This window comes from Populus alba, chromosome 5 (assembly GCF_005239225.2).
Source record: "Populus alba chromosome 5, ASM523922v2, whole genome shotgun sequence".
Lineage (NCBI taxonomy): Eukaryota > Viridiplantae > Streptophyta > Magnoliopsida > Malpighiales > Salicaceae > Populus > Populus alba.
The window spans coordinates 22,318,713-22,336,892 of NC_133288.1; the positions used below are offsets into that span (position 1 = coordinate 22,318,713).

General features: G+C 31.9%; 4 protein-coding genes across 4 annotated transcripts; 1 reads left to right on the plus strand and 3 right to left on the minus strand.

The window, feature by feature from the left end:
- Positions 1–197: 197 nt before the first annotated feature.
- On the minus strand, positions 198–1,595 carry LOC118061983 (pentatricopeptide repeat-containing protein At1g20300, mitochondrial-like). The gene is given in 4 exon segments (XM_073409097.1): positions 198–442; positions 637–862; positions 864–1,061; positions 1,063–1,595. Coding segments are annotated over 4 exon segments (1,014 nt in total). The 5' UTR covers positions 1,408–1,595.
- A 4,232-nt stretch (positions 1,596–5,827) lies between these two features.
- On the plus strand, positions 5,828–6,550 carry LOC118062261 (uncharacterized protein At1g76070). Its single transcript, XM_035075993.1, has one exon. The coding sequence runs from the start codon at positions 5,828–5,830 to the stop codon at positions 6,548–6,550; it is 723 nt and encodes a 240-aa protein (XP_034931884.1).
- Positions 6,551–8,253: 1,703 nt separating this feature from the next.
- LOC118061982 (thioredoxin-like protein CDSP32, chloroplastic) lies at positions 8,254–9,581 on the minus strand. Its single transcript, XM_035075640.2, has one exon. The coding sequence runs from the start codon at positions 9,394–9,396 to the stop codon at positions 8,497–8,499; it is 900 nt and encodes a 299-aa protein (XP_034931531.1). The 5' UTR covers positions 9,397–9,581; the 3' UTR covers positions 8,254–8,496.
- A 2,285-nt stretch (positions 9,582–11,866) lies between these two features.
- Positions 11,867–13,286, minus strand: LOC118061981 (24-methylenesterol C-methyltransferase 2). Its single transcript, XM_035075639.2, has one exon. The coding sequence runs from the start codon at positions 13,200–13,202 to the stop codon at positions 12,108–12,110; it is 1,095 nt and encodes a 364-aa protein (XP_034931530.1). The 5' UTR covers positions 13,203–13,286; the 3' UTR covers positions 11,867–12,107.
- Positions 13,287–18,180: the final 4,894 nt, after the last annotated feature.

The window sequence follows — 18,180 nt, forward strand, 5'->3', positions numbered from 1 at the left end:
CCGTATTCCATTCCAGGTCTCAAGTTACAGGTTAAATAAATTATTAAATCAATTAAAATAACATCTATCAATTCCTTTTTAAAAAATTAAAATTATAATATTAAAAATTAGATTAGATTTTAATTAAATTAATCAAGTCATGAATTAACCTATTAAATCAAGCTGTGTTACGGGTTATATCACAAGTTAGGCCAAATTTAATTATGCAATTGCAGAACATTTTCCTTCCTCCCAGCTTTAGCATGTATCCTCATCAAACTGTTAAAAATTATCGAATTTCGATGACATCCTGCATCAAGCATCTCCGCGAAAACATCATGAGCACGTTTAGTTTGCCCGCACCTACACAAAGGATCGATAACAATACTATACGTATCAACATTAGGCTTAGTCCCAGACATTTTCATGTCTCCTAACACCCTTCCCGCCTCTGATATATTTGTTAAAGTAATTGACACCAAACATAAAAAAAAAAAAAAAAAAAAAAAAAAAAAAAAAACTAGATTTCTAATAATCTGTATATTATGAATACATAGTTTTAACCTAAATACAAATAAAATATATATAGATTAAACTAAAAAGTACTATTCTACTCTTAATAAATAAAACTATATAAATATTATTTAACAATATTCACAGCACAACACCATGCACAGATCAAATTCGTGTACACAAAAACATCAGGCTCAAACTTATCCTTTAAACTATCAAAAAATTCCTGAGCTTGGCTAGCTCTTCGTTCCCTACACAAAATACTAATCAAAATGGAAAATGCAATCTTATCAGGCTTACAATTATAATCCTCCATACGATTGAAAGCATGGATCGCCTCGGCTGCCAATCCAGCTCTAACATACCTTCTCCATAAGAATCGAGAACGTCTCTACGGTAACATCAACATTTCTAGCTTTCATTAAATCAATAACATACCAAGCTACATCAAACATCATTACCTTACCAGAAAAATCAATCATTTCAGTGTAAGCCTCAGGGGATTTACCAAAACCGTCTTGATTGCTAGCCCAGTTGAAGAAAGCAAGGACTTGAGGCACTGGGATACCGTACGTGGCGAACCCCACTGGACCGTGCAATAACGTGACGAACGATGGATGGGGAGATGGAACGGACGGTGGAAATGATCTGAGATAAATCAAGGGACAGAGATGAGATGGTGTAGGTGGGGTCGGGTGGTGGTGTTTTTCTGGGGTTGCTGAGGTAATGCTCTTTGATCAGAGAGTGGAATTTATCGGCTATTAAGGTATCTTCAGGTGACAACGCGGTTTTCAGGGTCTTTATGGCCTGTTCTTCTTCGTCCTGTGAGGTTGGAGAGGAAGAGGAAGATAAGTGTTTGAAGAGGCGAGGAGAAGGTGAGGGAGGAAAAGGTAGCTTTGTTTTAAGTAAAGCCATTGATGGCTAAGATGGCTGCTTTGACAAACTGGACAGAAAGAGGAAGCTGACACTGAAGGCTTGAAGCATGGAGAAAAGTAACGAAGGAGAGAATGCTGGATTTTAGACGGCGATGCTGATTTTAGATGTTAATAAGCTACGGCATCTCTTGTGGACGTGTGAATGCATATGACCAGGCCGATTTCGTGCTGGGAGCTTGTGGGGAGGACGACCTGCCCTCCTGCTTTGCATGTAGATCGAATGAGTTTCCAAATCATTCGTCTAAAATCTCGATTTAATCTTAAATTTATATAAAATTTATTCAGACTCGAAATCAACTTCAATCTCGAGTTACGAGTTATATGAATTAATCCAAATTAACAGTTTTGATTTGAAAAGAAAAATGTATTTACTTAACTTAAATTAGATTTATAGTCAATAATAATAAATAATCAGGTTTATCCACTAAACCGTAGAATCTTATAACAATGATCCAAACTTCTAGAATTTATAGAAGTTAATTATTTAGTATTTTATTTAGTTTTTATTTTCAAATTTCTTAAAATAGAATTAGAAAATTTGTTTATTTTGAATTTTTTTATTGAAAAATAAGAAAACCAATCATCATCATCATCATCATTATTTTTTAAAACCATCTCTATTTTTTTTAACAATTTTGATAACTAATTTTTAACCATTATTATTATGTTGTTAAAAACTGGAAAAAAAAAACAATTAAAAACTAAAAAAAAAAAGATATCAATCAATCTTTTATGAGAAAACAAGAGCCTACTTACATTAAAAAAAAAATGCTACCGATCTATCAACACACATATTATTTTAAAATTAACAATTAGAAAATCATCTTCTTCTTGTTTTTATTTTATTTTATTTTTACAAATATCCCGTATTCATAAATATTTAGATAATGAAAAGTATAAATAATTCTATTTTAAATAAGTACATTCTTTTAAAATAAATTCATATTTTATTATACTTCTTATAATATACATGCAATATATTAAAAGCTTTTATATATATTTATGTTTTTTAAACTAAATATGTATAAGACTAGTATGAACAAGAAACAGCATAAGAAATCATCTAGGTGGTGGTCTAGTGGGAAGAGCTTAGGACCAAGGGGTTTGCTCCCTCTGTGGTCTCAGGTTCGAGCCCTAGGTTGCTCATATGATGTTGTTAACTTCAGGGCCCGTGGGATTAGTCGAGGTGCGCCCAAGCTGGTTCGGACACCCACGTTAAACTAAAAAAAAAAAACAACATAAGAATTATAACACTCACTTATTATAAAATTCAACGGATGCGCTTCTTAATAGGCTCAATAAACTGGTTAGTTTAGATTGATTAGGATTATATTGTTTTATATTTTTTTAAAATATAAAACCAAAAACAAATTGACTTGATAATTTTAAAAAAATTATCCAAATTATCCAATAAATTTGAAGAAATTATTCAATTAATTTAGGATTAAATTTAACAAATACTTTGGATAATATAGTTAATTCGCCATTCCTGCTAAAAATATATTTTTGAGAAATGGTACACATACTTTCATCTAACATAGGGTGCAAGACTTAACCCTCAAACTCTCAAAATCAACGCACCAAGACCTCTCCACCATGAGATGTATTGACATGCAATATGCAGTTAACATAATTATCTGTTTCTTATTTCATGGATTTTATAACTTTGAGGCTGCCTTGGGTTGGTGGGCAAATACCCCCACTGCCGAAGAATAATTTTTTAAATTTTATTTTTAATATTAGTATATTAAAATAATTTAAAAATAAAATATATATTTTTATATAAAAATATTTCTCAACCACAGCTACAAACAGTTTCTAAATACTTTTGATAATTTTTCTCATCTACTAAGTCAATTTTTTTGTGCCCATAGGAAATTCAATGGTATAATATTTAAATGCCGAGGGACCCTCTGTGTGTGTTTGACTTCACTGACAAATGAAAGTCAAACCTTGATTTGCAATAATTTAAAGCTTCCAAGGCGGACGAGCAACCGTATCTACCAATGAACAATTGCTATGGACCCTTTCATTGAAGGAGATCGTATTACCAATTCTACTACTACAAGAGGGGAGTGATTTTCCATCATTTGTTTTTTTTTTTTAAAAAAAAAAAAAAGTCGAGTTCATGGACAATCACCTTTTTCCTTGAATAAAAAGATTGGTTTTAAAAATGATTGTGGACTCGTGGCAAGTTCTTGTATTTTACTCTACCAACTCTCTTGGCACATGAATTAAGATGGATCCTAATTTATTCAGATAAAATAGATTCAAAAATATCTTTTAAATAGGTTAAAAGCTTAAAAAATATTATGAGTTTGCACGTGGTAGTCTGATCTCAACTCTTAAAAAATATAAACTCAAAACCATAAAAAATATAAAATAAAAAACTTAAAAATATTCAAATAACATGAACTCAAACATGGTAGCCCAAACCCAACTCCCTTGCATTCATCATGGACATATGCCTAGCTTCCCATGTAGGGTGTGGCACGCCCAGGTTGGTGTTGGGCATGCACCTCAACATCCCAAGGGCTCAAGTTGTCACGTCCAAGCCTAGTATATTTGGGTTCGAGCAACACATTTAGATCTAGTTTTTATCTCTAGTGGGCTCGGGCATCTTATCCGATACCAACACTTCTTTGAGAATTTTTTAAAGACTCCACAAGGATCTCTTAATATTTTACACTAATTATATACATATTATTTTGAGAAAAATACAACTTAATATTATAAGGGTGAAATTACACTTTAATTTCTAATTTTCACAAAAAAAAAAAAAAACTCATGAACATTAAATACACCATGAATCCTTCAAATTAAAAGTTCACGATCTTTTTATTTTTAACACTTTTAGTATATATATTTTCAGAGTTTATCTTTTTAAAATATCATTGTACTTTCTCTCTCTATAAATTACTAACTTAAACATTGAAGAATCTCCACATCCATCAAATGAAACCTTTTGCAACTACCAATCACCTTAACTTACTATACACTACCTATTACCAACCACTTAGGCTTTTCATATTAAGTTGCTAAACACATTGATTAAGAAAAATGAATTATGTTATTTGAACTAAAGAGATTAACTAATTATCTAACATGTCAATCTTATTTTTAAATATCTTGAATTTTAGAACTCATCATATAGAATTAAGTGTACTTGTAATGCGTGTTTAGCATTGTGATGCATAATACTTTTTAAATTTTTTTCATTTAAAAATATAGTAAATTAAAAAATATTTTTTTTATTTTATATATCAACACATCAAAATTATTAAAAAATATTTAAAAATTAATTTGATATTTTTCCAAATAAAAATACAATTCGAAAAAACAGAAGCTATTGGAATCCGTGACTGTCCTTAATTTTATTAAAGTAGGTATTAGTTATGGTTTCGGGGGCAAGAGAAATGAAGGCAAATACAACATCGTCTTTGTACTTTTTGTTATGCAAAGATAAAAATCTAATTCGAAACCATCTCCAAAATATATTTATTTTTATATTTATAACTAAATATATTTTTGATCAATTTTATATATGTTTCCTTTATTCCAGAACACTAAATAAATACAACCAGGTATAGTTTTAAGACCCAATCTGATTCAAAGTCTCGGTTTCAGATTTGACCAGGTTATCAGGTCAACCAAGTCAAATTTTTTTTTTTTAAAAAAATCAAAACAACGTCGTTTTAATAATAAATAAAAAAAAAAGTCAACAGGTTTATAACCAGGTCTTGTCGGCTCAATCAGGTCGTCGGATCAACCAGCCGAATCATGTCAGGTTTTTTCTTCTCCTGTTTTTTATTCAACTTGGCCCGATTCCAGCACCGCGTCTGTCGGGTCCCGAATCGGCCTGCCAGGCCGAACCGGGTTTCAAAACTATTCAACCAGGTGAATTTCAATGTTCAATGTCATCTTCTAAGTTCATCAAGTTCTATGATTACTGATTCGTTTCGACAATTACAAACAATATCACTGGCAGCCTTCAAAACTTACCTGTTGTTGCCGAACGCAGCTTTTTTTCCCCTCAAACTTATCCTATGTAAGCGTCACGTTTGACATTTGTTGATGATTAGATAAAGCTTAACGGGTCATAAACCGACAATTGACCAAGCAAATGGATGGAGACAGATCAGTGTATCAAATAGCAGGAATTAAACATGGAAGGAAATCTTCAGAGTCGGATGAGCTGTATGAATATTAGATTATGATGGGCAAAAATGGTTTGCTAAGTCACACCTCTTCATTCTTACCAAACCCTGTCTCTCACTGAAAAAAGGCAAGACAGGGTCAAGACTAAAGACACAAAAACCCTGGTAGCACACAAATATATAAAGCCATGTATGATTGAGAGATTGAAAATCTTGTGCAGAGAGAATTCAACGATAACAGAAATGGAGAAACAAGCAGCAGCATCACCGAGAATGATCTTGAAATTTCTACCAAAAGTTGTTTCTGCAGTCAACTTCCATAAGAGATCAGAAAACGCACACAAGCACAAAGCCATTGCAGGCAAAGTCGTTAATCCTGTCAGGTCGTTAATCCCAGTTGAAGCTAGAAGACAGCCCAAGAATGAGAGCTTTGAGACCCAAGAAGAGCCCGCCTCGCCAAAGGTCTCATGTATAGGCCAAGTCAAGCTCAAGAAGAAGATGAACAAAGCCACTTCCAAGCGCGTTCCATGGCTCCCTCAAGAAACAAAGCCTGTGTCACAGAATCCACATAAGATAAAGAAGCATGCGTCTAAACTTATGAGACTCTTTACTGGATCAAAAGCAGGGAGGAAATCTATTGTTTCTGGTGGAGATAAGCCAACACTTCCTGGTAAAACACCTTCATTAAGTCAAATGAAAAGGTTTGCAAGTGGTCGTGATACTTTGGCTGGTTTTGACTGGACCGCTCATCAGATTGCACCTGTGGAATCTGATAGCAGGGATTATTATTCTGATGAAGAGAGAGTAGATCGTTTGGAAGAAGAGGAACATGAAGAGGTTATCATTCCTTTCTCGGCACCTATAATGGTAGGTGGAGGAATAGATTTGCTACCAAGGAAAGAAATTAACCTCTGGAAGAAAAGAACCATAAATCCACCTAACCCTCTTCAGTTGAATCCACTATAGTTAGAGGAAATTAATTAACAGTACTTATCTGTTGGAGCTTCCAAATATATTTTCCCCTTGTTTCTGTTAAATCTCAAATCCTGCTAGAAAGCAGAGATGGAATGTGTAAGATAGGTGCAATTGCAAAGGATTTTGTACAAATTTGTGTTCGATTGAAGGTCATGGAAATGCTAAAAATCAGAAGAACAAGTTGATTCAACTGGCAGCTAGACATTTATTTTCTAATGTCTTTTTTGTTTTTCTCCGCTACAAAAATCTTCAAGTAGATAGTCATTTCGAATAAAATTATGTTTGTTTATGTAATGTGGTGTGATCCAGTATATATTTTATCCAAATTATATATTTAAAAATATTTGATTAATCAATATTTATAGTTTTTGTATGAACTCTCTCATGAAATTTTCTTTAAGAGAAAAATGCAATCCTTTATAAACATATCTTTACAGGCCAAGATGCTAAACACGCACAAAAAGCTTATAAAAAGTATAGTTTTCAAAGTACATTTTCAGACTTTGGAATGCTAGACATTCTTCATAAAAAATTAACAAACCGCACACAATTTAGGAAGCTGCCTCCACTGAAAAGGCAACCATGTTGCTTTTGAGTCCTGTCAAAGACATTTGAAAGGATACCTGCAATTTCACATGTACTTGCGTCTCTTGCCTGCTAAAGCCAGCCCATCCTGCTTGAAATTGGCATGGTTTTAGTTGAATCTAAGGGCAGGGATTTGTTTGTTTGTTTATTTATGTCAAGAGCATCAAAATAGCCTTTCTCCTACGTTCTTAGATTAAATGAATCGTTTTCTAGGGGATGCCTTCCACAACTTAACAAATCTGCTGCCAGTAGAAAATTTGGTACAGCTAAAATATCATGATCTTCAATGTATCTCATCCGCAAGGTCTCAGTTCCTGTCACCTAATATAACCATGAAAAAACCACCCCCGAAGCTTTTTTTAAGAAAAAAATAAGAGTATTATTGTGCCAGTTTTTAGACATAGACAGTAGATAATCTACATCTATTTTGGTGCATTTTTACAGAGCATCACTCCTTTTCTTTGATGAAGCGTCTACAGGACCTACCACGCATTTTAATACCCATCCATTCTATTAACCAATGTGTGATGATTTCTCCATCATAATCACCCGTCATCAATGGAATAGTCAGGCCTTGACTTAGAAATTCGTTATTCCATATTTGCCAAATTGGTTCCCAAAGGAGAGCAATATTCCAATCAAATTCAAGTATTATGTGCTCTCTATTATATGTAGGAAAAACAAAACCTTTGCTGACTTCAAAATGCCAAAAAACAGGGGAAAGGGATGAGGAAGAGCAACGAACTTCATTTTTGTGTTAGGTTTAGCCATGCAGCAATCACTATTGCAGAGCAAATGCGGTGACCTCTGAGGCATCCCCAGTTCAAAAATGATTATTCTACATCATATTATCAATTTTCTGAATAGGTTTCAGCAAGCATTCTGTTGTTGGAGGATCATCTTTTAGGCTCTTTTTTCTGCTAACTGTAGTAAATGGACAGGGCATTTGTTCACACATCACTAAGACAAAGATGATGCATTTCTTCCTACCTAAAACAAGCTCATTGCCTGAGTTAATTCTAGAAAACAAACTAAGCAGAACCATTTTATCCCTTAGATTCAAGTAAAAGTAACTAGCCACATTCAAGATCAAAGGATGAAAAAAAGGGTACAGATATAAAACAAATTGATAATAGCCAACAATGTATACAATACCACTAGACATGGACTTCCTCGACAGAAGGCATGTCAGAATAGCACAAGGGGAATCGAGTTAAAGGGCCTTTTACTTCTATGGCTACATGTATTTTCCCTGTCCGAATTTGTTGGCTACCTCATGGTTTTGATAACTAAATTTTATCTATCCAATCTCAGTTCCTTAAGCAAATGATTGATTTTTTGTAAATTATACTCTAGTAGGTAACACGAACTCCTTGGTATCTAAGAATCTCTCCAATAAGTTCTCCTTTGCCAGATCCTACATACCTTCCACAAATCTTACCATCTCTGATGAACAAGAAAGTAGGCACCTCAACAACGTCCATGTCCTTCAAAAACTGCATGCAGCTATCATTCTCGTCACCGTTCATGCGTGCAAAAACCGCAGTATCAGACATCTGCCTTGACAACTTAATCACCGTTGGGTAAACCTTCACGCATGGCCCACAATGCTTCAACCCCACATCAAGAACAATCAGCTTGTTATCAGCTTTATGATCATCAATCAACTTCTCGACGTCTTCTCTGCGATGCAGCTGCACAACAGCAGAGTGATTATCACCGTAGTATAAAACATCTCCCATCAGTTTATCTTGGGTAATCCCTTTTTCTTCATGAATCTTCTCCAAGCTCTTGTAGAAGCTAAAGTGTGGAACTTTTTCAATTTTTTCTCTCTTGCAAAGCTCTCTAGTCTTCTCTGATTCATCTGCCATCACAAGAAGGAAATCTACATCGTTGCAGGTTCTGCTAAGCTCTACCATAAAAGGGTAGATTTGACTGCTATGGTAACTGTGGCTTGCTGCATATTCTACAACAACAAGCTTGTTTTTTGCAGTTTTAAGTGCTTCATCGAACTCCTCTACGCTGTGAATTTTTTGTACTTTTTCATCGTTGACGGGCTTTTTGGTCCCTGGGGCAGCTGTAGCCTTCGTCATAAAGTGTGTTCTTCCTGTACCAAGTTTTGCTGCAAGGGGTTTAACTTCTTTGGTAACAAAGGGTACTAAGAAGGAACTGTGCAAACAAGGAGGGCTCAATTTAGGGGTGTTTGAAAGAGACAATGGTGGTTTTGACAAAAAATTTGTGATAGCAGCCATGGAAAGAAGCTCGTAGAGAAAAGGTCTAGGCAATTGAGAACCTGAGAGGAGCTAAGCACAGAACAAAATGGAGAAGAGAGCTGAGGAATTATCATGAAAATCTCAGTGACCATAAATGGTATCCACATATTTTTTTGTAGTTCTCATTATCCACACAGTTGGATGGGGTTAGATTTTTATGGCACTTTTTTTTCTCTTTATGGTCTCTTAGCATATTCCTTTCCTCCTGATCAGAAAATCGCTTTAAGATCATTGACGATGCTAATAACTAGTTGGGCCTCAATAAAAAGATGAATTGGGCTAAAGCTTTACAGCTACTGCCCAGTTTCTTTTTCTTTTTTCGACGGGAGCCGGGAACATGGGCTCCGGGGTTGGGGGACAAAAACTAAAGAAAATGTAAATGTCTGTCTTCTGTCGGATTGTCTCAGTCCTCCACACAATCACTCTTCCGTTTCGAGACTTGAGAGCGTGACGGTTCGCTTTTCTTCGTTTTATTTGTTCTTCCATGGCTACTATCCTAGCTCCAGAATCACTAAACCTGACAAAAGTCTCCCAAGGAACTTGCTCATCCTGTAAAGTGCAAGCGGCATTTTACGCCTGAGCATCCGTTTGGCACGGCATCTATTGGTTGGAAGACTCGGCCGCTCAACGGATTGACTTGATAATCCAACAATCTGAAGTAGATGACCCGAAATTTTGGACTCAACTCATATCTCGAGCCTACAATTATAAAAGAAAAGGGTTGTATTTACCATCTAAACTAAAATGGTTGGTTAAATTCTTTAAGACAATGCAGGCTATGCAAATCCATTACTTATCCATTTTGAATCTCAAAACTCTAGTAAAATTTGCCAGATTAATTAAACATTTCCGGTCTAGAAGATAACCCAGCACAAGTATTATGTCGGCAAGAACTACACCTTTTGTAGGTCACCACAACAGCATTATTCTCACCAACTTCTTTATCGTGTTTAAGATTGTGGTTATTTTTATGTTTTAAAAATATTTTTTAAAAAAATTATTTTTTTTATTTTTTACATCATTTTGATATATGATATAAAAAATAAAAAATATTATTTTAAATTATTTTTTAAAAAAAAAACCCTATAAATAATTCAGAGCAGCGACCCATGAAGCATCCTTTCAATTAATGCTTTGGTTCCTTCGATTGATGTTTGGGCTTGCCAGTCTCCCTGTAGTCTGTACTGCCCAAAACCGAGCCTTAACTTCACATTAATTTCCTGCCTCGCCAATTTTAGTCCCACCATGAACAAGCCAAACTTTCAGAACACTGGACCCGTGGTAAAAATACTTTGTGCGAGAATATCGGTCAAAATACTCTTTGAAATGTTTTTGGTAAAAATATATTAAAATAATATTTTTTTATTTTTTAAAATTTATTTTAATATTAATACATCAAAATAATATAGAAAAATAAAATAATAATTTAAAACAAAAATAAATTTAAAATTTACTGAAACTATGCCCAAACACAACTTTCAATAAGCACTTAGCATTGTAGGAGTTTTTTGATGCAGTTGTTTTTGCATTTAAAAATAGGTTTTATGATTTAAAAAAAAAAATTGCTTGAAATTGTTTTGTGTTTTTTTTAATTAAATTGACAAGACCAGACCCCAAATTGAATCATTTTTATTAACAGTGCAAGAGCAGCATGTGATCCATGGAAAGCGTGTATAAGTTAGTTTTCAAATTTTCTTTTTTTTTTAAATAAATCAAAATAATATTTTTATTTTTAACAACAAAACAATACAAAAATAAAACTAAAATAAATTTCAAAATTTTATAAAAACACAATCCAACCAAACATGATTAAGATTGCCTTAAAAATTGATTTTTAATGTATTTTTAAATTAAAGTAATATATTTTTTTAACACAATAGATTAAAATTAATTTTTAAATTCAATTTTTTAAAAAAAATCAAAAATTTTCAAGTTCAGATTCACTGGTTCAGCCATAAATGCAACTGTCCTAAGTCTACAAACTGGTCACAACATGACAAGAGCAACAAAAGCTGAACTAAGTTGGAGGAATCCAGGGTTGTAAAGCCAACCAACGACACAGGTAAAGCCAAGATCCAGCGCTGGCTGGGCACATTCGGTTTATTTTTTTATGGCAAAAGTGCCTTTTTCGCTCCATGTGCGCCGAGTGTCCTCTCTCTTCTTCTCACGTGCATAAGAGCCCGTTTGCCCTTTAATTTTGAATTTTTTTTGGTTAAAATTTAATTTTTTTTAATTTAATACGTTAATATTAAAAATAAAAAATATTATTTTAATATATTTTAAATCGAAAAATACTTTAAACAGAACAGCTACACAATTCCAAACACGCCTTATAATCCTCAGCAAATCTCGCCAGTAGATCTCCTCCATTAACCCAAAATTTATCTAGTTTATTGAATTTAAAACAGAGAAAATCAAGTGAATGAGAAAAAAATAATGAAAATCTAGATAACAATAATCTTGAACTTTGGATTCTTCACCATCACCATCATAACAGAAGAAAAAAAACAAAGATCCAGCCACGAAATTTAAGAACAAAAATACAATGATGAGAGGATTTAACTAAGGGGAAAAAAACCCTAAAATGAAGAGGAAAAAAGAACAAGAAAGTCACAAAGAAGGTAGAACATGAGTTGCTGAAACATAAAAATACCAGGGAATGTTTGATTATTACCCAATCAGACTAGAGACTAAGAATTTGAGGTTTCTTCTGTCTTCTTCTCAGGTTTTCTGCAGAGAATCATGTGCATAGGAGTGAAAATCCCAGTATCACCACCCTTAGTAAGATAATCAGCCGTCTTGAACAGCATCTCGTGAACATCGACAGTCCCTTTTGGAGCAATCCCCAAAGCAGAAAGTATTGTTACAACAATGTGGTTCCTCCAGTAAGCAATCCTTCCCATCTTAAGCCTGGTCCACCATGGCTGTGCTGGTGGTTTAGCCAAGTCTTTCTCTTTCACTACTTCAAATCCTACCTTCCTTGCTGTCTCAGCAATATCTGCATAGTTTCTTAGCCCAGGTAGAGCATCACCTCTTTCAATACCTTGAATAACCTCCACGTGTTCAGGATCGGAAGACTCGTACTTATCAGTTGTGACCCATTCGTAGGACACGTAAAGAGATCCGGGCTTCAAGACCCTAAAGATCTCTGCATAAACCTCTTCTAGTTTCGGCGCGTGGCATGTCGCTTCGATCGAGTAAGCTCCGTCGAAGCTGTTCTCCGGAAACGGCATCTCAAGGAAATTCCCTTGAACAACTTCACAAAGTGAATCTAACCCAGCTTTCTTGTTGTGCATACGCGCACGACTCACTTGATAATCGTTGATTGTGATACCGACCACCTTAGCGCGTGAATGAGCAGCGATAGAACGCATAGGACCACCGACGCCGCATCCAACATCCAGGATTCGATCTCCAGGCTTGACATTAATCAGATCCACGGCCATCTCTTCGTGAAGGCGCGTGGCTTCAAGGTGGGACTTTCCAGGGATGGAAGGAGAGAAATGGAAGGACTGGCCCCATCCCCACTCGTAAATATCGGTGACTAGATTGTAGAATGTGTCGACGAAATCAGGGACTTTTTCGGCTGTTTCGATCTCTTTGGGGCGGCGGAAAAAAGACCAGTATTGTTTGTAGTTATCTTGGACTTTCTCGGCTGAGATGGAGCCACCGGAGAGATCTACAGCCCGTTTTCCCTTCTGCTCGGCTGGACCGAGAATGCAAACGAACCAGTAGATGCCACCGGCTATGAGAGCTCCTGTGCAGAGGAGTGCGATAGAGTCCATGAGTGGGAGTGAATGGGTGAGAGTGTGAGACAGTGAGAGTGTAACTGGGGATCTTCCGTTTCTCTCTTTCTTTATCACGTTTTAAGGGAGTCGTGAGGGTTTTTTTATGTCTTGTGGACTCGGGAGTGCACGCGCGATGCTCGTGTTTGAGACCATTCAACAGCAAGACGTGGAAAGGTAAGTAACTTTTTAAAATATTGATATTAAAATATTTTTGTGTTTTAAAATAAATTTATTTTTTTATTTTTTTATTTTAAATTAATTGTTTTTAAGTTTTCGAATTATTTTATTATATTGATATTAAAAAAAATCTCTTAGATTGAGATTGAGATAAGCTGTGATTTGAAAGTGCTTAATTTACTATCCATCGCATTTTTCTGATCTATTAGCTGTACAAATTTTTTTAAAAAAAGAATATAAAACGGGTGGATCCGGGTGTGAGATGATGAAATCTTGGATAATTTTTTGCTTTATGTGGATTTTGTTTTATTTAAGGATGTCAGATTTATTCAAGTTAAAAAATAAAAATAAAAACTGGTAAAAGAAAATAAAATTTAGATTCATTTTTTTACTATAATTAAACATGCCTTTAAAATAAGTTAAGAGAAGTAATTGATTTTAAAAATCGATAGATTTAAATACAAAAAACCACAACAAACATTTAATGAGAAAAATACAAAAACCACAATTATTTATTTTTCGCTCAATTTTTTTTGTTCCCATGGAAGCAAGTTAACTAGTGGAAACATTAATTATAGGAGTTAGACTCGGTCCAGAGTCTAAATTAGTTAAAGACGTGCATCGTGGAGTTGTTGGGTCAGTATAAAAAATATAATTTTTATTATTTTTAAATAAAACAATATTATTTTGTTAAAAAATAAAAGAAAATATCAGATCTGCTGTTAAATTATAAATTGACTGGTGGCATTATATCAAATTTAATTAAATCAATATTCAAATTAATTAAAAATAAATAAATTATTCAAGTGAAGTTGAGATTATATCAAGTTTAATAATTATAGCATTAACTTTCAACTAATAGCTGAAAAAAAATACCTTTCATAGTTTTTTTTTTATTATTATTTGAATATTCTTATAATTTTTTTAAAGAGCAGGGCTAGTCCCGTTCAAGGTTCGTGATTGTTTATTCTAATAAATATATTTTCTAATAATCAAACTTGTATTATTATCCTTAAAAATACAGGGCCACGTGAATAAAAAATATAAAAAATAAAATAAACTAAAAATTGCATGCATATTTGGTCCCATGTCTTCATGCTGTATAACAGCCTCGTAAACATGATATAACAAAAACACTTGATTAAAAAAAAAAAATGTGCTCGAGTAACGAAGAAATAAAAGTGAAAACACAATAAACGTTCATGAATGGGGAATTTTATCAACTTGGGTTAATTTATAAAAAAAAAAAAATTAAAAAATAATTTATATTAATGGACCACCTTAACGCGTCAATTGAAATCACATGGTAAATTTAATTTGAAAACAAATTTAAATTTAATTGATAACTTATTATAATTCTTATATTAAGAATAAAATATTAAACTACATAAGTAAATCCAATTATAATTTTTTAGAACACATGTGAAAATAAATTGAATTAATAATCTTGCCATTAATTTATAAATTATTTCTATTACGTTAATCCAATTTTATTTTTATTTTTTTGTCAAAGAGGCTCCTGTATTTATTTGAAATGAATAAAATCTAGACATTTTAAAGAATATATACATAAACCTATCAATACTTGCTGAAAAAAATGAAAATTACATGTTTGTTAAGAAAACTTTTCAATCAAAATCTTTTCACTAGAATGTTAAGAAAAGAATTCTATAAATATTCCAATAAAAAAATCTAACATTTTACTATAATCAAATTTAAATAAAATAAATTTCAAACCAATATAGATAGATTTTACTAAATAGACAAGTCAATAACTAACATGACTATAGCAATGTTAATAATTCAAGAAAAATACATAATTCTTAGTTCATAATTATAATAACCCAGAAGATATCACCATATAAATTATCTTATTTCACCTACAATTCAATGTGCCTAATTAAAAGAGTCTTAAATATAAAAATTCAATTAATCATTTAAATTGAATTGAATTTACATTGCCCAGCAGAAGTTCATACTTCACAGATCACAGCTTTCGATGTCATGGGCTCCTCCTCTACCTGCCCTTTGACAGCTGTAGTTCACCTCAGAAGACGTGTCAGTGTTGATTCTTATCACCTGCTTGCTTGGTCTCAGCTTTTGACATTTACATGCATCTTGTTTCAATTTTATTTTTTTTCCCCGTTTATAAACATTGAGATATTTTTTTTTATTTAAGAATGTAAATTTTTGTTGTTTGTTTATTTGTTTTTTGAGAGTGTTTTTTAAAAATATTATTTTTTATTTAAAATTTATTTTTATATATTTTTTTAATAAAAAATTTTTTTTTTTTCATAGGTTCACTAAAAAAACCAAACAAACCTCTATCCTAAATATACCCTGATTCCTACATTGATGCAATCTGGTTTTTTTCATAAAAAAGATATCAAATACTAAATAAAATTGATAAGAAAAATACTCATTGATCGTTAGACTGTCGATAACCATCATTAAATTCCACATTAATGTCGTCCTCAAATAACTTATGTTTTTTAATTTTTGTAATGTCTGACGTTTTTATTTGTCTTGTTATAAAAGAAGTCCAATGATACATGAAAGTTTAGAAAATCACCCCAGTCATCTTTTAAATAAATTGGATTAACATGGATGATATATCCTCATTTAAAAAAAAAAAAAAAAACTTGATTAATACATAAACCAGTAAAGAAAAAATAAATCTTGAGCAGCATATTGAACCTGCTCCTCCTATTTTTTTTTTTTTCTTGAAACAACACAGTGTATTGGAGCAACTAGTAGTATTTATTAGGTATCATTTGATTATTGTCTCACCATAAAAAAGATATTGATGAAATTATATTTGGTAATGATATACAAGATAAAATAATTATTTTTATATTCAATTTGATTATCATGGACATAATAATAAAATATAAAAAAAATTATTTTATCATTGATATATATTATTGTCAAACTTACAGTTTTTTTTTTTTACTTTAGATATTATTGAGTATTGAAATTAATAATATTATAATAACGGTAATTATAAAACCAAGATTGACTCGACAGGTTACTACAAGACTTGAATTAATCTGAGTTTAAAAAAATATAAAGAAAGGATTTACTCAGTCAAAAACCTAAGTCAACACCGAGATAAAAGTGTTAAAGACATGTTGACTTTTTTAAAAAAAAATAAACAAAACAAGGTTGTTTTTATTATTTAAAAAAAAAAATTAGTTTAGCCGGGTTAACTCTGTCGACTCACGACTTGAACCTCGCATCAGGTCGACTTAACTTCCAAGTTGTGCTTTAAAACTATAATAATAATTACTTTTATCCATATGTTGAATTGGATCAACCCATGTTTATTTCCTTACCCGTGACCAGGATCTTGTTTTAGTTGACATCCAAATTGAGTTTTAAAAGTACAAAATAATAAGATTGACTCGGGTCAACCCAAGTTGGCCCTCGAGTCAAGCTCTAGAATCATGAAATAACTACTTTTATTTTATATTGATCTTGAATCAACTCGAGTTGATTTTCTTGACACACGACCTTGATTTTACCTCGAGTCAAGTTTTAAAATTATAATAATAACCACTTTTATCCTTATATTGATATGAATTAACAGTCAACCCTACTCGTGACCCATATCTTGTCCTGGGTCGATTCTTGAATTAAGTTTTAAAATTATAATAATAATTATTTTTTATTTTTATCCCAACTTAGGTTGATTTGATTCATGACCCGAGCCTTGACTAGTGACCCGGACTTTGCCCAGATCAAGCTTACTATTTGGTTTTAATACTATAATAATAATAATTTTTATATTTACATATCTTAGTTATACAATTTCAGAATTGAGAGCTGTTTATAAGAATAATTTAGAAATAAAAAATATTGTCTATAAAGACATGTCTTTTTTGCGACTTATGTTTTGAAAGAATATAAATTTACTCTAAGAAGGCATTTGTTTGTCCACAAAGTGGATTCCTAGAAACCATTTTCAAATTTTTATTGTGTTTGTTTGACATCATGAAAGCTGATTGATGTAAAACACTTTTCAATAAAAAAAAATTGGCTTGATTTTCAGGAAAATATTTTTCTTTTATTGTGGGCGGAAAATACTTTTTGAAGCTGTGAAAAATTTAGAAATATCATATTATTTACTGATTATATCAAATTTAATCTTCAAACTTTTGATTGATTTATATTTTGTTTGATTTTTTTTTTTAACTTCATCTCTTAAAATTTGATTTGATTTGATTTTTACATTAACTTTGGTTCTCATTTTTATTATTGTTATTTGCTTTTCTCTTATTATTTTTTTTAATTGAAATTTTTATCTATTAAATTTGATTCTCATTCTTTTGATTGTTACTTATTTTATTTAAAATAATTTATGAAATTTTAATTATTATTATTTTAATTTCATTATCTTTTATTTTTTTATTTGTTATATTTGATCTCTATTATTTTGATTATTATTTATTTTATTTGAGATAATTTATGAAATTATATTTTTTTTCAATTTCATTCTCATTCAACTTTTTAATTTGTAAGATTTGTTCCTTCATTATTTTAATAAACTTGAAAAAAAAAAAATTAAAAATTTATTTTCTAGTTTATTTTTCATAACATAACCAGACACTAAAAAGTGTTTTCTTAGCTTATTTTTCATGACACCACCAAATACTAAAAAAATATTAAATTTTCAAAAATAAAACTACTTTCTAGCAAATAAACATGGTCTAAAATTATTCCGGAAACATATTATTTTTATGTCTCTATGTCTATCTATCAGACCAAACATATTTATTTTTCAACTGTTTATGTTTAT